Source organism: Cavenderia fasciculata (assembly GCF_000203815.1).
Source record: "Cavenderia fasciculata unplaced genomic scaffold Scf_EUAJFUG02HR96I-5, whole genome shotgun sequence".
Taxonomy (NCBI): domain Eukaryota; phylum Evosea; class Eumycetozoa; order Acytosteliales; family Cavenderiaceae; genus Cavenderia; species Cavenderia fasciculata.
Window position 1 is genome coordinate 3,358,399 of NW_004457624.1, and position 17,937 is coordinate 3,376,335.

A 17,937-nucleotide genomic window follows, 5' to 3' on the forward strand; every position below is an offset into this window, starting at 1 on the left:
GGGATAGTTATAAAACTTTAAATATGTGCCCTTTGAGGAAGGGTGTATTAATTATTGTTATTCATCAAATTTGGATTCGTCAAAAGACTGTGCTCGATGCGGATAACCGATATCCCAGTATATGCAATAGTCAGACAGTGCTCGAGGTGGATAATCATCCATAAGTTCACCATTATCTAAATAATAGTATTGTGTACTTGTGATCTTTTGTGTATATAGGTTTGAAATCGTATCGATTGGATAAAACTCTTCATCTTTAGACTTTAGGATGATAAAAAATAGTTTGTCTGATTTCCAACATCCGTTTGTATCTAATTCTTCTTGAGTGGGTAAAGTGTTGGTTGAATGAAACAAACCAATATCATAACCAATATCCAACTGTTGTCGAAATTGATCAATCTCTTCTTTTGTTTTAGTAGATGGTACAAAAGCGATATTGAACTGTATTTCATAGTTCTCGAGCTTAAAGAAATACAAAAGATTCTCTTTGACATGATTACATCCGTTTTGAAGTATAAAGCCAAGTTCCAACATATCAAATATCTCCTGCGGCATTGCAAGTAATGACTTTCGCTTTGATAAGGTGCGGTGTTCTTTTACAAGTTGACCTAATCTTGATGACCAGTCGAATATATCAATGTGAGGAAAGGATGAAAGTAGTTCATCCATAATATAATTGCAGTTGTCGTTTTTAGAGGCTTGGCATGCCACACCCTCTGTATGGTGTCTATAACAATACAACCATGCATTGCTAAACTCACGAGTATTCTGGCCTACAAGAGAATGGTCAAGGCAGTAACCGATTGTCACCGTGTTAGATAGGAAGAGGCGAAAGTACATGTCACAATAGGAGTGGCTAATCAATCTCTCAGAGGCATGTTCAAAAAATCCCTGTACCAAGTCAAGAGAGGGATAATAGTGTACATACTCTGGTGGGATATTTTTACCTATATGATATGATGTGATCATTTCTTCTTCTATTAAAAATGAATGAATATACATTAGAGTTAATGATACATGTGACTGACGATCTTAAAATACTGACGAACTTACTTTCGAAAGTGGCAGAATACTGTGAACGCATTCCAGGTGGCATGGTTTGGTTGTTGTCAACAAAGTATTTTTGTATATTCCAATAAACACACGATACTCGATTCTGATGCCAGAGATCATCATCGTCTGTAAACACGAGATAATGTTTAACATTCTCCTGGGGCAGTAATGAAACTATATGACGATAGATTTGAAACTGAGCAAGGGGTTGTTCAAACCAAATGATTTCAGTATTGTCCAATCCGTTTAGATAGCTCTTTACATCTTCTTTGAGTGAAGGTTCACAGTATATTCCTAGGTAGAACCTATCTAGTTTTCTTCTTTGTTGCTTTATCGATTCGATACAGGATTTAAAGTAACCTAGTCGAGTTTTATCTCCTATTTTTGATGCACACAAACCAATGAGGGATATTTGTGGTATTGTTGTATTTGTGTTTGTTGTATTTGTAGAGATACTTGAGTTGTTTAACAAGCTGGTTAACATGCTCAAATGTGCATCCTCTCCTAGAGTGTTTTCATTGTTTGGTTGCATAGTATTATTATTATTATTTTCTCTTTCTTAATTTACTAGTAACAATGATCTTCACTCATTTCTTTTTTTTTGTGTCCTCGATTGGAAAAGAAAATACTGAGAAAAAAAAAATTAATTATATTTAATTAAGGTTTATTCATAATGAAACCAGTTGATTTAAAACAATCAATAAAAGGTTTTACAGCGACTATATAATCGGCACTTGTAAAGTTGTGGGGATGGTCAACAGTATGAGGGATTAATAATACATTGGGACTTTTGCCGGCCATATCAGAACCAGTTCCAAAAGTGCTAATCAAGGTATCCTCCTTTTTGATGAGATTGACTACTTGGTGACTGTAGAAATGTTGATCGGGTCGAGGCATAATAGTTGTTCCAGGTGCCAGTCCAATGACATTGAGTCTTTCAATATAATCAACCAGTGCATGCTTTAGAAACAGATTGATTGCTGCATTGACAAAGGTGCCACCATCAGATGCACAAATTTGAAGAAAATGTTTAGTTGGATGGGCAGACAAATAATCAAACCACTGCTGAACAATCAGACAACTAGTAAGACTATTTTCTCCACCTCCTTCGGTAGTTGCCAAATGACGTGTAACGTCCATTAAAAATCCGGTCAAGTCTTGATGATTGGGACTAAAGTTGTCTTTAGATACTACATAGGTCGGTAGATACACACAATAAAAGTTGACACCATCACACATTGAATCAGACAATTTAGAGGCATCATGTCCAGCCCACCCAATAGTGTTTCCCATACCATTGACATAGGACACTTGACCTCTTTCATAATCTCTTCCCATCTTTTCACCCAATGAAAAGTATTGTGTCTTTAATTTTGATTCTAATCTTTTGAACCTACTAGGACACTCTACCATCACCAAACTATCTTGATTATACTCGGTATAATTTGTTTGATTTATAAATCCACATCTATGTAATGATCTTGCTGATCTCCTAAAAAAAGAAAATAAGAATAATTTAGATAAAATATAATAATAAATGAATGAATATAGATTACATACACTTTATCATCCCAAAAATGATCTCTACCATAGTTTAAACCATCTATTCTAGAATCAAACATTTTCGATAATTCCCAATACTTGAAATAAGCAATATTCTTTTCATCTTGACTCAAACTATTGTATATATTGACAAGTATATCTAGAGGTATATCATCTACAGCCGTTGGTATGATTGAAAGATAGAATATCTTTTTACCAACAAACTTTGAAAATGATGCCACTGAACTTGACATTACCTTTTTAATTGATAGTATTACCATCTTGATATGTTGTTTTTCTAACTATAGATATATAATCTATCCTATCTCTATCTACATTAAATAATAACCACCATACAGCACATGTATTCACAATGACTCACTACTAAAGTATTTTGATAAATTGGAAATTAATTAAATTGACGAAGTGTACACTTGTCGTTCAAAGAATTGTTTATGTGGAATGATCATACACAGACAGACAGACATCCACCAATCATCATCGGAGACAGTAGTTAAAGGTATGCAAACTGAATCAGGCCGATCACTGTCAAGTATACAACTATCATTGACTACAATAAATGAGTATATTGATATATTGATAGTGATAGTAATAGATATTATGATTAACAATATAGTTATAACAATAATAACATACTGAGATGGCACTGCTCTACTTAGAAAAATGGTTCATTAAAAAATAAAAAACAATCAGAAGAGTGCAACTTGAGAGACCTCTCTTTGTTTTTTTTTTAGACTTGAACAAAGAGATTTCATCTATTAGTTGTTGTTATTTGTTGTTTGTTTGTTTGTATATATATATAATTATCTTTAATAGATATTCAAAGGAAGAAGTAAAAGATGACTACTACTACTGTTTCAAGAGAATATACATTCTTTGATGTATTCAGAGTACCATTTGTAAAGACACAAATCCTCAACTCTATCAAAGATCAATCAGTGACACACAACCGATTCAACAAGAACAAACAATATATCAAAGGAAAGCAATTAGCTAGTGAGTTTGCAAAGGATCTTAGAATAATATCAACGTATGGTGTCAACTGGGACTTTATCAAACCTCTCTTGGGAGATATGAACGAGGCCAAGCCCGAGGCCAAGCTCAAGGCTATCCGTGCGTACTGCTCGCACCCCAACGCCAATCTCACCACCACCATCTTCCTCTTGGAGTGGTTCAAGGAGTTTACTCCTGGAGATCTCTTGCTCGACGAGGTTGCCGAAGCTGGCCATCTCGACATTCTCACCAATCTATTGGATCGTTTCCCCGATGCACTCGTCACTGAAGATGCTTTGGACGGCGCTGCCAAGAATGGACATTTGGCCACCGTACAATACCTCCACAAGCACAGAAAGGACGGTGCTAGCACCATGGCTATGGACTATGCTGCTGCCAACGGTCATCTTGCCGTCGTAGAGTTTCTTCAAAAGAACAGATCAGAGGGCTGCACCTTTTTGGCACTCGACAATGCCGCTGCCAACGGTTTGTTTGATATGGCCAAGTTGCTCTGTGAAGGTTACCCACAAAATGAAATCTCTGAAGATGCTCAATACTGGGCCGTTCAAAATGGTCACAAGGAAATTCAAGCCTACTTTGAATCTCGTCTCAAATCTAAAATGTCTGAATAAACCAAAATAATACATAAAACCATGGTTATATATAAAAAATAATTATAACCATTGTAAATTTTAATTAAACATAATTATGTATAAAAGATATTAATTATTATATATTCCTTTTCATTTCCATTTATTTCCATTTATTAAGTTTATTTACATATCGGAACTTGACCACTTGTAAGCTTCTTCTTTTCTTGAATTGGATCTATTTTGATTTGCAAAGTATTCCTTTTCAAATCCATTACTACGATCAACACCATCCCATCTATATCCAGGTCTAATATTAAATCTATTGGTTGGATATGATCCTTTATAAATTGGTAATGGTTTATCTTTTTCCTCTTCTTCTTCTTCATCTTCATCATATTTATCTCCGTCTTTATCTCTTTTTTTCTTTTTCTTTTTATCCTTTTTATCTTTTTTTCTTTTCTTTTTATCTTTTTTTGATTCTTTTTCATTATCATCTTGTTGCATACCAGCCATTGGATCACCCCATCTATCTCTTTCCTTTTGCATATTATTTAGTGACTTGTCATCGGCCGATCGGCTAAATGGTGCCAATTTTTCTTCTTCCAATCTTTTCTTTTGTCTTTCTCTTTCCTCTAGTTGTACCTTTCCAATACCCCATTCCATTGAACTCTCTTCACTTGGTTTATCCTTGTTCATAAATTCATTTAGTGAATCCAATTTTTTACCTCGTTTATCTCTATAAACAGTCTCTGCATTCTTTCCAGATAAATCTACTTGTTTTTTCTGTTCATTTGATTCTATTTTAATTTGTTGTTGTTGTTGTGGTGGTCCAACATCAAATCTATTACTTTTTCTTTGTTGCTGTTGTTGTGGTGGTGGAGTTAAATCTCTATTGTTTCTTGGTGGTGTTGAGTCTCTACCTCCTCCTCCTCTTGGTGGAGATAAGTCTCTTGTTCTATCTCTACCTCTTGGTGGAGATAAATCTTCATTTCTATTGTTATTTCTTGGTGGTGAAAGATCTTGATCTCTATTTCTTCCACCTCTTGGAGGTGATAAATCGCTATTTCTTCCTCTTGGAGGAGAAAGATCTCTATTTCTTCCACCTCTTGGAGGCGATAAATCTTGATTACTATTGTTATTTCTACCTCTTGGTGGAGATAAATCTTCATTTCTATTGTTATTTCTTGGTGGTGATAAATCTTGATTTCTATTCCTTCCTCTTGGTGGAGAAAGATCTTGATTTCTATTGTTATTTCTTGGAGGAGAAAGATCTCTATTTCTTCCTCCTCTTGGAGGTGATAAATCGCCATTACCACCTGATCTATTTCTTGGTGGTGATTGATCTCTTGTAGAATGTTTGTTTTGAGTAGGGTCTTGTACAGTAACCCATTCTTGTTTGACTATCTTTTCCAAATCAGCAGTACCAGTAAATTCATCTATATTGGCAATTGTTGGTTCATACTCTAAAAGAATATTTAGTGTTAATATCTGTGATCATCTGAGTTTTAAACTATGTGTGATGTTATATATATCTATTACAAACCATTTTTCTCTTTTTTCTTCTTTCTATTATTATACTCTGTTTCATAGTCTTGTACAGATTGTTGATCATCTATATCTAATAGAGTTGATTTCTTTGTTTCTTTGTATTTTGTTACTTCTTTTTTCTTTCTCTTCTTTTGGTGGTTGTCGTTGTCTTGATGATGCTCATCAGAAGGAGAAAGATACTTTTTCAAATGATCAGGTGCTGTTGATGCTGTTAATCTATTCATCATTTAAACACACCCTCCACTCTTTCGTATCTATCTATCTATCTGTACTATATATATGTTAATATTAAAATCCAAAAAGAAAAATGAAGTTGACGAATTCGTATCACATGATAAAGAAAGTGTTTGTTTGTTCATGAACATTGGTTGATATTTTTTTTTATTGTTTAATTTTAAACAATATTTGTATTATTATTGTTGAGATTATAATTATATATAATGGCAAATGTGATTATTATTAATATTAATATTATTAAATGTGATCAAGATTTAATAGATTGATATAATTATTATTTAAAAAAAGGATTAATTTGATTATTTAAATGAAAAGATTGAAGAGAGTGGAACGAATTGAGTGACCACGCCAAAAGCTTGACCAAAGATACCCATTGCCATTGAGGCACCTGCACCACGAGTGGATGATGACTTGAATGCTGAATGATTCATGCCTCCACCAAGTGATGGATCATATTGATTGTTACCACCAAAACTGATATTAGTAGTGCTTTGCTTCATTGCCGATGAAGTGTTACCAAGGTTGGAAAGAGTTTCTAAAAGAAAATAAAAAGAAAAAAAAAAAAAAAGAAATAAAAAGTTAATAAATAATAATAATAGCAAAGGATTAATAATAATAATAACTGGGTTGATTGAATATATAACTTACCAAAAATAGCCATTCTTGTTTTTTTGTTAATTGGATAATAAATAGAAATGATTTAAATTAAATTAAATTAAATAAATAGTAAGTTGTTGATTTAGATTAGATTATTAAATAAATAGTTGTTGATTTGATATTTAACAATGGAGTGAATTGGTTGTTTAAATAGCCATTGTTTGGGTAAAATTAAATTAAAATTAATTGTTGTTTTAATCTATTGATTGGTTGATTAATCTTTGATAGCTTGATGGATTGATGGATTGATTAAAAAACAATGTTAACATGTGACAGTGTGATAATATAATTATTCATCATATTGGGGGGTTAACGATAAGTCGTAATAATTTTTGTGTTTTGTAAATTGAAGTTCAAAAGTTGATGAAAAATGGTCTTTGTAACTGTTGTTGTTGGTGTCACCAGAGAATCGTGAGTAATGGAGACGAAGAATAGAAAGATTATTATTACATTTAGCTTGTTTGTGAATGATGGCATTACCTGCCATGTTGGTTGGTTGTTGATATGATGATAAAACTTTAAAGGAAGAGTAATGGTCTTTTTCAACACTACTAAAATAGATTGCATCGACTGTTTTAGGTGTTAAATTTAAGTGTTTTTGTTGTTGTTGTATAAAATAAAGTGTCCTAATATGACTAGTAATTGGCATGACTGATATTTTATCTTGATCATGATCATCATCTTGAATGATTGGTAATGATGTAATCTTTCGCTGCTCTATGTATTTGGCCAAATCAATATTACCAAGTGAAATCATTTCATGATACCAATTTCCAAATTGATCCAAATACACATCACCGTAGACAACACTGTCAGATTCCCCATTTTCAACATTCCATTGCATTGTCTCTTTAAACATTTTGATGAACCCGCGAGAGAGGAGTTTATGGGGATATCCAACTAAAAGGTATTGTCTATGTCTATGAATAATACGGATCATCGGGATATCACATCGATTCACTGCCGATTGAAGATGTCTAGGTGTGACCTGAAATAGATGCTCTTGAGTACTTTCCAAACTATCTATATCTATTGCAATTGTTGTTGTTGATGTTGATGTTGTTGCTGTCAACTTTAATCCAAGTATATAATCGATCATTTTAATGTCACCACGTTGTATTGCATTCTCTAGAGAGTTTGATATAGCTATTTGTTCTTTGGAATTGGTTGGTTGAGTGACCGAGAGATACGGATAATTCTCTAAAATAAAAGAGACAATGTAGACATGGCCACTATCCATCGCCGATGCGAGTGAATATATGTCTGCAAGGGTCGGATCATCTCTATTAGTTGTAATAAATTGGATGCATGCTATAGATCCAGATTGTACAGTCTTTTCAAAAAACTTTTTGAAATTACCTTTTAGAATGCGTCTTCCTTCTTCTTCTCCTTCTTCTTCTTGTTCTTTGTCCTCCTCTTCTTGAACCTTCCCAAGACTAGTAGTATCCTTTTCGAGTAAGAGGGAAAGGATAGAGTTTTGGTGACTACGAACATGATTGGTGGTTGATATTATTTGTGATTGGTACCGAGAGAGAAGAATCTGCATGCACTCGACACTAGCACTTGATGCACACAATACTATACTATTGTTATTGGGTAGTATATTGGTAAATAGATCACTTTCGAGTAACATTTGAATCATCTTGTCATTACCCTGTTTGGCAGCAATCTCGAGTAACTCCAATCGGTCTTCGACAGACCGTTTCTCCTTTTTCTTATTGGCCAATAAACTCTTTAAAATGTCCAATTGACCATGTTCACAGGCCAACTTGAGTAAACTATGTACAAAGGGGGGAACCGGTCCCTTTTCAAGACACCGATAGATGAAATGGAATAGATCCGAGTTGGCAGAAACAATAGCATGTTTCAAAGGATAATGGAATTGTTGTAAATTTGGATACTCAAATTCTTTTCCATCTCTAGAAATAGGTCTCATACTCTTCATTTTCTTTTCTTTATCTCCATCATCATATGTGTCATCATTGATTAAATCCATGTAGAATAAAAGAACATCTTTTTGATTCTTTTCAACTGTAGCTTTTAAAGCACTGTTTGCAACATATGAGATGAATCGATTGTTATATATCCATTTGACAGTTTCCAAGTTGGGACCAGATGTCAGTCCTTCAACAACCCAAGCACCTCCACCACCCTTATTGAATTGTGATTTATCGGGATGTGGAAAGTCTAGTAACTTTTCAAGTACCTGCAAGTTTCCATGTGCAACACTCCACTGCAATGCAGCCGATGAAAAGATCTGTCCTTTAGTCTCGGACATAAAACCAATCGGTTGAGAAGCATCCCTTTTATACAAATCCAACATATAATGTACAACATGCCAATTGGCATTCTTGGCAGCACCATCAATAGCATCTTTAGAAAATTCAACTCTATACTTTGATTTCTTCTTTTTAAAGAGTGTCTTTAAACTTTCCAAATACTCTACTACCTTTAAATGTCCATTCGTAGCTGCCATATCATATGAATGATTTGTAAATTTAACATTATCATCCTATAAGAAGTAAATAAATAAGTAAGTATATTACAATGTTAGATTCTATTTGTTTAGGTAACATACAAAGATAGTTGGATCATTCTTTAGAGTAGAATGAATTAATAATTGAATGATTTCTAAATGACCATTTGAACAAGCATGATCGATTGCATTGGTTGTAAATGGTGTACCGTTGGCTAATAGGAATTTGACCAATTCAAAATTACCAGATGCAGCAGCACAATCAACTGCTATATGTTCTTGTTCAAATGCAGATCGATAGTATTCAAAGATTACTTTAAAGGTTGATAGTTTAAACTTGACTGATGGGTGGTATTTGTGAGGTGAACAAACAGCCATGATCAAATCAAGGGTTGCCCAACCAACTTGTAAGTTTGTTTCAAGTGGTAGTTTGCCAGATTGAATTGATCTGATGCATAGATCATGTAACAATGATCCCGTTTCATTTTCAACTACCCATTTTAAACTTGGTATATCATTGAATCGATACGATGCAGACTTGCTACCATGGTCACTATACAATACACTATGAATACTATGTATGTGTTTTGATACAATTCTAAATAAATATCTATTTAAAAGTACTTTTAATATTACTACATCTGTCGCACGCATTTAAATTTAAATAAACTAATCGATTGAATATATATATCTCTATATCTCTCTGTCTCTCTCTTTTGTGTTTGTTTGTTTGTTTGTACAAGATATATATGTTTTTTATGATTTTTTAATTTTTTGAAACTACTTCATTTCTTTCATTTCTATTTCTATTTCAATATTAATATTTTCTTATTCTTATTATTCTTATTCTTATTGATTATTAACTTGTTTCTTTTGTTGTTGTTGTTGTTGAGAAATTTGGAGAGCAACTAGTTTTAAGATTTGATCTGATTTTAATTTAGAATGACCTGGGAGTTTAGAGACGGATTGCCATAGGAGACCGTGGTGAGGGTCGGCTTCGAGACATTTGATTTGGAGTTGTTTGGTTTCTTGTTCGATGGCGGCTTGGGTGCGGACTGTACGGAGGAGGAACGCGTAGTAGTATGCCCAGGCATCACCGTGGTCGGGAAAGGTGGCAATGGCACGGGTGAACCAGGTGCGTGCCTTGTCGTGCTTACCGTCCATCCAAAAGATACGGGCTACCTCGGTCAATACGTACGGGTCGTTGTTGCACTTGTTGAGTGCGTCTACGCAACGGTTCTTTTGGGCGTGACGTGGTTCCATGGCGATTGACTCGGCCCACAGCATACCCGAGGTGGGACAGTCTTGCAGCCCGATGGCGAGCATGGTGGCAGCGGCCTTTTTGTTGCCAAGACGTGTTTCAAAGCGGACAAACTCGAGGAGGATCTCCTCACGCTTTGGCATACGCAAACTGGCCTTTTCAAGGGTCGCACGTGCACGGTTGATATTGTTGGTGCGGACTTCAAAGCGGTGTGCTTCGATCCACGGTGCCGGGCTGGCAGTCGGGCAGTGTGTTGTGGCGCTCGTGTAGATGGCACGCACGCGCTCGACTGCTGTGGGGAGGAGGGGGTCTGCGCGTTGACGCTGCACGCGCTCCTCGAGCTGCGCCTTCATGAGCCACATCTTCCACGCCTGTGGGAAGCCGGCCAGACCCTTGTCGAGCACGTCACCCTCGAGTGCGGGAGTTCCGTGCTCGCGCTCGAGCACAGCCGACTTCATCCAAATACGCGCGGTTGGCGCGGTAGCAATCGCGTGCTTGAGAATACTACGTGCCACGTCGATCTGGTTCATCTCGCTCTCAATCTTGACGGCGGCGAGTGGGATCTCCTCGGACCGCGGGTTCTGCTTGAACCCCTCCTCGAGAATCGCACGGGCACGTGCTACGCCGGCCGGGTCGCCCGACAACCACTTTTCCTTGGCATATTTGAGCCATAGTATCTCGTATTGTGGGCAGTGTTTGAGTGCTTGGACATACGTGTTTTCGAGTGACTCGGGGGTCCCGTGTTGTTTCTCGAGATCGGCGACACGCACCCACACAGACTTTTTCGTCGGGACGACTGTCAGCAAGTACGCATACACAGCACTTGCCGTCTTGACAGATCCGCGCTGCAGCAGCTCGCTCGCATCGGCCACCCACACACGCGTACGGTCGTCGTCGTCGACACCCATACCAATCGCCTCGAATATGATCGCCTGACACGTCGCCAACGCGCCGTTCTTTTCGCATTTCTCTGCCTCGGCAATCCACCGCTCACGGTCTGTCACACGCGATGCGCCACCCGACTGCCCCGCATGTGCCGACGACAGCGACCGAATCGCCTTTTTAATGACACGCGCCACATTCTCTGTGTGGTTGACCGCCTCTTCGAGTTGAGCGGCCGCAATCCAAATCTCTATGCTCGTGGGGATCGCCGTACGCGCCTTGTTGAGTACTTCACGTGCACGATCATACGACTCGAGGTTAGCGAGTGCCAACCAGAGGTCGACATTGTCGCCAACACACTCAACGGCACGTCCAAGCAGAATCTTGGCATCTTCAGGCTCCTCGAGCTCGACTGCCTCTTTCCACAACTTGACCGAGTTGGGCACAAACTCTAGTGCACGTCTCAACACACGTTTCTTCATCTTGACATCTTTCTCTAGTGCCGCAGCATACAGCCATATCTTGATTGAGTGCGGAATCACCTTGACAGCCTGTGCTAGGAGTAGTTTGGCATTGTCGGGTGTCTGCAAGTTGGCATTTTCAATCCAAACCTCTTCGTCGTCGGGACACTCTAGACACCCCTGCGCAATGATCTTTCGTGCCACTGACAACTTGCCCGCATACATTTCCAACTTGGCCGAAGCGATCCAACCCGGCGCATGCTTGGGATTTGTCTGCGTGACCGAACGAAACAAGAGACGTGCCTTTTTAATATCACTAATCTCTGTGGTACTGGCGATACGCTGGCTCTTGAGATCGGTCAAGTAGCCCTTGGGGTCAACACACGTCTTGCCCGAGATGCTGTCACCGACCTGGTTGAGCTTGAGATCCAACACGGTCTTTCTCGCCATGCCGACCTGTGTCAGATCGGTCGTCGTCGTGCCACTCGTCAAATCACCGTAAATGTTGGGGTTGGTCGGTTGAATGATGCTGACCGTTTCATTTTCCTGTTTGGCGCGTTCAATCACGCTGTCTGGTACGGGCACGTAGGTTTCGCGCTGCTTTCTCTGATTGTTTCTCGAAATGTCACCTGCCTCTGGTAGATTGAGCCATTCGTCATTGCTCACCTGTGACAATTGTTGTTTGAGATCGACTAGTTGCTGTTGTAGTTTGGGGTTGAGTGTACGCAGATTCTCCAAATCCTCCTTTTCCATCTTTTCTCTTCTTTCCTTTCTTCTACTGTCCATCAATCGATCGACAGACTCCCATATATCATCTGCTTCCTTGTCTTCATGATCGTATATAGCTCTTGGATCTGAAAACCCATCACGTGAATCTCCTTCAAACTCATCATAATTTCTTCCACCAACATCATCATCATCATCATCTCCTCCTCCATTTCCACCATCATCTCCAAATTTTCTTTTATCTCCAAATCCTGGTACACTCCTACAAATTAAATAAAAAGTTAAACAAAATATAAGTATGTAATTGATACAGATACACTAATAACAAGTATATATATATATATCACATATCATCTCTTCTCTTCTCTCTCTATTCATACAACAAATAGCAATATATATAGTTGATCAAACAGAACTATGTATGTACATATAGGTAAGGTAGGGTAGGGTTGATCATTCATTCAACTAACAATACCCTTCCCTTTGTTTTTTTGTACAATGATTGATAATGAATGAGATGAGATGAGAGAGAAGGGATAGAAATGATAATTTAATATTAACCTTGTTATTAGTCATTGTCAATGTTGTTGTTATTATTGTCACTTACCCAGCACCAGGTTCTATATTTCTAGCTCCACCAATATCACTTCTTGTTGTAAAACCTACAGCACCTCTACCCAAACCAGCTATATAACCTGGAGGTGGAGGTTGATCCAAGAACTTTCTTCTCTCTGCGTTGATTAAATGTGCCATCTAAGAAAGAAGTATATATATGTTGTATATTTGTTTATGTATGTCGTATGTGTATGTACAAGTAATTATAAAAATGAATGATAACTACTATTCTTTTTTTTTTTTTGATTGATTGATTGATTGATTGATTGATTGATTGATTGATTGATTGATTGATTGATTGATTGATTGATTGATTGATTGATTGATTTGTATGTTGTATAGCCGACTCCCTATGATATATATTCGATCGTTTGAGTTATGAATGAATGAATGAATGAGAGCTGCTTCAGAGAAGAACTAGTTTGTTGCTCTTCACTCAATGAGGGGGTGTTCATGAAAAATCGGCAATCATCCCAAAAAAGTCAAAGCTCGATGCCAATATTAAAGTAAATATCTGGAGAAGCTCCAAAATAAAATTAATTAGAAGGGAAGGTTTGAATGAAGTGGGAAGATTCTATTGCCAACTCTTTCCTCATCCCCTTCTCTCACTCATTCACTTCATTTCATTGCACAGATAAAATATAAATATATATATTTATAATTTCTCTCTCTCTCTCTCCTAAGAATGACTACAGTTAATCTCCGTATTGGTGACACCGTCCCAGACTTTACTCAAGAATCAAGTGAAGGAACTATCAAGTTTTATGACTATTTGGGTAGTCAATGGGGTATCTTGTTCTCTCATCCAAAGGGTATGTAGTATACATATATATATATATATATATGTACTTTATGTTTAAATCATATGACTTAATTAACACTATTGATTTATTTCTATACCTATACCCTATCTCTGATTATTATATTAGACAAGACACCAATTTGCACAACTGAATTGGGACGTGTATCAAACATTCTTCCAGAATTTGAAAAGAGAAATACAAAGGTGATTGCACTCTCTGTTGATAGTGTTGCCGATCACAAGGAATGGATCAAAGACATTAATGAGACTCAAAACACCAATGTCACATTCCCAATCTTGGCCGATGTTGATAGAAAGGTTGCCGATCTCTATGGTATGATTCATCCAAATGCTGACAACACCTTTACTGTTAGAAGTGTATACTTTATCGACCCTGCCAGAAAGCTCCGTGCTCAAATCACCTATCCAGCCAGTACCGGTAGAAATTTCGATGAAATCATCCGTGTTTTGGACAGTTTGCAATTGACTGAAAAGTACAAGGTTGGAACTCCATCCGATTGGAAGCAAGGTGGTGAATGTGTCATTGTTCCATCTGTAAATGATGAAGCTGCCAAGACTTTATTCCCAGGTGGTTGGAAAACTGTCAAACCATACCTCAGACTTGTTCCACAACCAGGAAATTCAACTGCTTAAAAAAAAGAAATAAAATAATACATAAATAATAAATAATAAATAATAAATAATAAATCAATCCTTATTTATTTATTCTGCTTGACAAGTTGTTAGAGTTCATTCCAACGACTAATCCCTTTTCCGTGAAGATAATTGAGACATTCATAGTAATTGGGAGGTTCATATTTAACCTTGTCAATGGGTGTGGCAAAGACATCGTCTCTGTAGACCGTTACAACGATAAACCCGGATAGTGTTCCATCTATCACCTGTCTTACTCCATACTTGATGAGTGTTTGGAAAAACATGTAGGTTCCAGCTTCCTTTAGGTCTACTATCTTTTGAACTTGAGTTTCATTTGGAATTTCTTCCCCATTATACTTGAATTTGTTGGTGACTTGATTGACATTGTCAGACGCATGAATAATAGATGAAACCCAATGACCCTTTGGAATATATCCTTTGTAATAGGTCACCGTATGTTTGGTGGGCTCTAAAACAGTTTCATATCCCAAATACTTATTGTAAATTGCAACAGGCTTGATACTAATCACTCCATCATAAAATGAAGTATCATGAACCAAATCTAAACTGGCATTCTAAATATATATAAAAAAAAATGCATCAGGGCCTATTGTATTGTATTTTTTGTTTTGTTTATAAATTTAAATTACATACAATCATTACAAATTGATCGATTGCATCCTCTTTTAATTTCAATAGTTGGTCAATACCAACTTCACTTGAAACCATTTGGCTGTTTTCTAAATCAAATGGATCAGGCTCCATAATAATAGAACTATTTGTGGTAGCAAGGGATTTAATGTCTTTGATAAACTTGGAATTTGATTCATCTTCTTCTTCACCTTGAAGGTCTGGTTGTTGTATCATTTTGTGTGTTTTTAAAATAAATAAACTAATAAATTAGTTTGAATTAAATAAGTAATTTAGTTAACTCCTCTTTTTTATACGGGAAGTCTATGCCAATTTACAGGTACATGTTAAACAACAAAATTACAAAACAGATCTCTCGATATTAATACCACACATGTAAAATCCTAAGGTAGTTTACAAGGTGTAACCTGTCCAATTCATTCCTGTGCACCTGTTTGGAAACTTACATGGTTTGAATTAATCATTCTTTTTAGTTGGGTATGTTTATTATTATTAATTAATGAGAAAAGAGTGATTTAATAGTTGATGGAGAAATATTCTTTGACAACAAATAAGGTTCGAGCATTTTTTGATAACGAGAGATATATGGATGTTGTGGGATGGTTCTTGCCATTTGTTTAAATAATTGGATTGATGGGAATATGACGCTTTGGTTGTCTGCCTGTGTGATAGAGACTGCTACATTCTCCCAGAGAGTACGTAAATCTTGTTGTCCAATGAAGGAATTTTGCTTTGAAAAATAGTTTTGGTCTGTTATTAATTGAGTGGCGAGGTTACTACACAATTTCTGTGAGCAATGGGCTAAAAGATACTCGAGCATGATACGATACGTCTCGGCATCAAACACACCCGGTGACGACTCTTTAGCTTCTTTTTGGAGGAAAAGGAATAGTTTCCAAGCATCTTGTAGGTTAGCTTCTGCCAATAATGACCGTAACACGAGATTATAAAAGAATGAGGTGTGGTCATAAAGACCGACAAAAGAAGTCTTTGCCATATTAAATAATTGGTTCATTTCATGTGGTATATTCACCTCTGCTGGAATATTGACTTGACGACGATACACATATCCAGTTTGGTATACCAATTTACGTGCATATGTTTCCAATGAATGTCTTGATACAAATTTCATGTTTGCTAGTTTTGTTGTTGTAGCTGTATTTGTATTTGGATCTTTTGTGACGGATGAAATATAAGCATATCTATTCCAAAGTTGGTATGCGTCATGAGCAGTTGGTGCAGCATTGAGTATATGGTGGAACGACCAGTAACTGATAAACGAGGAGATGGCGTGGTCGTCCTTGAGACTAGTGTAAAACTTGAAGCATGTGGGTGCATCAAGTTGGTTCAACGACTCGGTGATCGAGGTAAAGAGACGTTGGTCCATCTTGACGGTAGTCGACTTGTTGAGCGAGTCGAGCAGCCTGAGTAAAAACGACAGTCCGGTGCTAGAGATACCGGCACGTGTAATCAACCCCGTGTACGCCTTGATGTCGAGTTGAATCCCGCGACGGTCCATCTCCTCAAGGATGGCTTCGCACATGCCGTATTGACCCTTCTCGGCAAGCTGCAGTAAAAACACCGTGTATGCAGGCAACACGTTTTGAGGGTTGGACTCTGTCGCCACCAAGTGCATCAAAATCTGCAACACCCTGCTGAAATCGGCTTGGTGGATAGTAGACACCACTATGGCGGTGTAGGCCTGTACGTCGGGCATGTATATCTGCTTGAATGTCGGTTCGATCAGATCGTACTTGCCAGCGACCACATAGTAAGAGATGAGTGTCGTCAAGATAGCTCGACGCATGTCGCTGTGTGCGTCCTCGCTCTTGCCACCCAACGCACGCTCGTAACTGTTGTACACAGTCTCGACCAATTGCAAATGTTCGGGTTTATGTTGTCTGTTTTTGAGTGCCTTCATCAACTTTAGGTAAAACTTTGGATTGACTCTCATCTCCAAATCATCTTTATAATCGTAATAGAACTGAATCACAGCTCCAACATCTTTAACATGATCTAATTTATCAAGTCCAAATATTCTAAAAAGAAAAGAAATCAATTAGTTATATATATATATTACTCTATGAGTGAGTTGAGTTGATTTGGTTTAACACATACTTGTCTTTTGGTGATAAAGTATTGAAATGTTCGACAGTTATAGTTTCTCTTTCTTTTGTACGTGGATTATATTGTAGATATAGATTACTGCTGTTTGGTAATAGCGGTTGTTGTGGTAGTCGGTTGGTAGTACCTCTTGATATCTGCTCCAATCTCTTTTGTAAATCTTGTTTTGTCTTGTTTGCACTCGAAGTGTTATTTTGAATGTTTACATAGGTTGTACTTGAAGAATAACCTAATCTATCATTATATGAAAAGCTAGTTAAATGTAATGATGATGATGATGATGATGATGACGACGATGATCCCAATATTAAACTCTTGTTGATCGTTGTTGTCGTTGTTCTACTACTACAACCACCACCACCAATTTGGTTTGAAACAACTCTAGATAATAATAGTCGTTTACTCGATTCCAACATCCTTCTATTCTATCTATCTATCTATCTATATGTCTCTAGAAATTGAATTAATAATTTGGGATCGGCTTGTCATTGTCATTACTTTCAAAACGAATCATTTTTCTTTTTTTGGTTTAGAATTAAACATAAAACTCTATAGAGACAAATAATAATAATATAATAATAATATAACTTATGAGATATTATTTATTAATTAACAAAGTGACATATTATATCATCATT

General features: G+C 36.9%; 10 protein-coding genes across 10 annotated transcripts; 2 read left to right on the forward strand and 8 right to left on the reverse strand.

Annotated features, from left to right (window-relative positions):
* Positions 1-57: 57 nt before the first annotated feature.
* On the reverse strand, positions 58-1,096 carry DFA_12342 (uncharacterized protein; the record flags this gene model as incomplete). The annotated part of the gene is made up of 2 exons (XM_004366028.1): positions 58-977; positions 1,054-1,096. The coding sequence occupies 2 exons, from the start codon at positions 1,094-1,096 to the stop codon at positions 58-60; spliced, it is 963 nt and encodes a 320-aa protein (XP_004366085.1).
* Positions 1,097-1,710: 614 nt separating this feature from the next.
* On the reverse strand, positions 1,711-3,371 carry DFA_12343 (uncharacterized protein; the record flags this gene model as incomplete). Its single annotated transcript, XM_004366029.1, has 4 exons — positions 1,711-2,545; positions 2,614-2,897; positions 3,030-3,166; positions 3,353-3,371. 4 exons carry the CDS (start codon positions 3,369-3,371, stop codon positions 1,711-1,713), a joined length of 1,275 nt encoding a protein of 424 aa, XP_004366086.1.
* Positions 3,372-3,455: 84 nt separating this feature from the next.
* On the forward strand, positions 3,456-4,241 carry DFA_12344 (uncharacterized protein; the record flags this gene model as incomplete). Its single annotated transcript, XM_004366030.1, has 1 exon — positions 3,456-4,241. The coding sequence occupies one exon, from the start codon at positions 3,456-3,458 to the stop codon at positions 4,239-4,241; it is 786 nt and encodes a 261-aa protein (XP_004366087.1).
* Positions 4,242-4,385: 144 nt separating this feature from the next.
* On the reverse strand, positions 4,386-5,974 carry bud13 (uncharacterized protein; the record flags this gene model as incomplete). The annotated part of the gene is made up of 2 exons (XM_004366031.1): positions 4,386-5,665; positions 5,746-5,974. The coding sequence occupies 2 exons, from the start codon at positions 5,972-5,974 to the stop codon at positions 4,386-4,388; spliced, it is 1,509 nt and encodes a 502-aa protein (XP_004366088.1).
* Positions 5,975-6,286: 312 nt separating this feature from the next.
* Positions 6,287-6,648, reverse strand: DFA_12346 (uncharacterized protein; the record flags this gene model as incomplete). Its single annotated transcript, XM_004366032.1, has 2 exons — positions 6,287-6,522; positions 6,636-6,648. 2 exons carry the CDS (start codon positions 6,646-6,648, stop codon positions 6,287-6,289), a joined length of 249 nt encoding a protein of 82 aa, XP_004366089.1.
* A 285-nt stretch (positions 6,649-6,933) lies between these two features.
* DFA_12347 (uncharacterized protein) lies at positions 6,934-9,918 on the reverse strand (the record flags this gene model as incomplete). Its single annotated transcript, XM_004366033.1, has 3 exons — positions 6,934-9,156; positions 9,223-9,718; positions 9,905-9,918. 3 exons carry the CDS (start codon positions 9,916-9,918, stop codon positions 6,934-6,936), a joined length of 2,733 nt encoding a protein of 910 aa, XP_004366090.1.
* A 51-nt stretch (positions 9,919-9,969) lies between these two features.
* On the reverse strand, positions 9,970-13,203 carry prpf6 (TPR repeat-containing protein; the record flags this gene model as incomplete). The annotated part of the gene is made up of 3 exons (XM_004366034.1): positions 9,970-10,673; positions 11,292-12,712; positions 13,058-13,203. The coding sequence occupies 3 exons, from the start codon at positions 13,201-13,203 to the stop codon at positions 9,970-9,972; spliced, it is 2,271 nt and encodes a 756-aa protein (XP_004366091.1).
* Positions 13,204-13,750: 547 nt separating this feature from the next.
* DFA_12349 (AhpC/TSA family protein) lies at positions 13,751-14,521 on the forward strand (the record flags this gene model as incomplete). Its single annotated transcript, XM_004366035.1, has 2 exons — positions 13,751-13,877; positions 13,995-14,521. The coding sequence occupies 2 exons, from the start codon at positions 13,751-13,753 to the stop codon at positions 14,519-14,521; spliced, it is 654 nt and encodes a 217-aa protein (XP_004366092.1).
* Positions 14,522-14,610: 89 nt separating this feature from the next.
* Positions 14,611-15,391, reverse strand: DFA_12350 (uncharacterized protein; the record flags this gene model as incomplete). The annotated part of the gene is made up of 2 exons (XM_004366036.1): positions 14,611-15,099; positions 15,179-15,391. 2 exons carry the CDS (start codon positions 15,389-15,391, stop codon positions 14,611-14,613), a joined length of 702 nt encoding a protein of 233 aa, XP_004366093.1.
* Positions 15,392-15,671: 280 nt separating this feature from the next.
* Positions 15,672-17,813, reverse strand: DFA_12351 (uncharacterized protein; the record flags this gene model as incomplete). The annotated part of the gene is made up of 4 exons (XM_004366037.1): positions 15,672-16,599; positions 16,930-17,214; positions 17,294-17,678; positions 17,798-17,813. The coding sequence occupies 4 exons, from the start codon at positions 17,811-17,813 to the stop codon at positions 15,672-15,674; spliced, it is 1,614 nt and encodes a 537-aa protein (XP_004366094.1).
* Between the last annotated feature and the right edge of the window lie 124 nt (positions 17,814-17,937).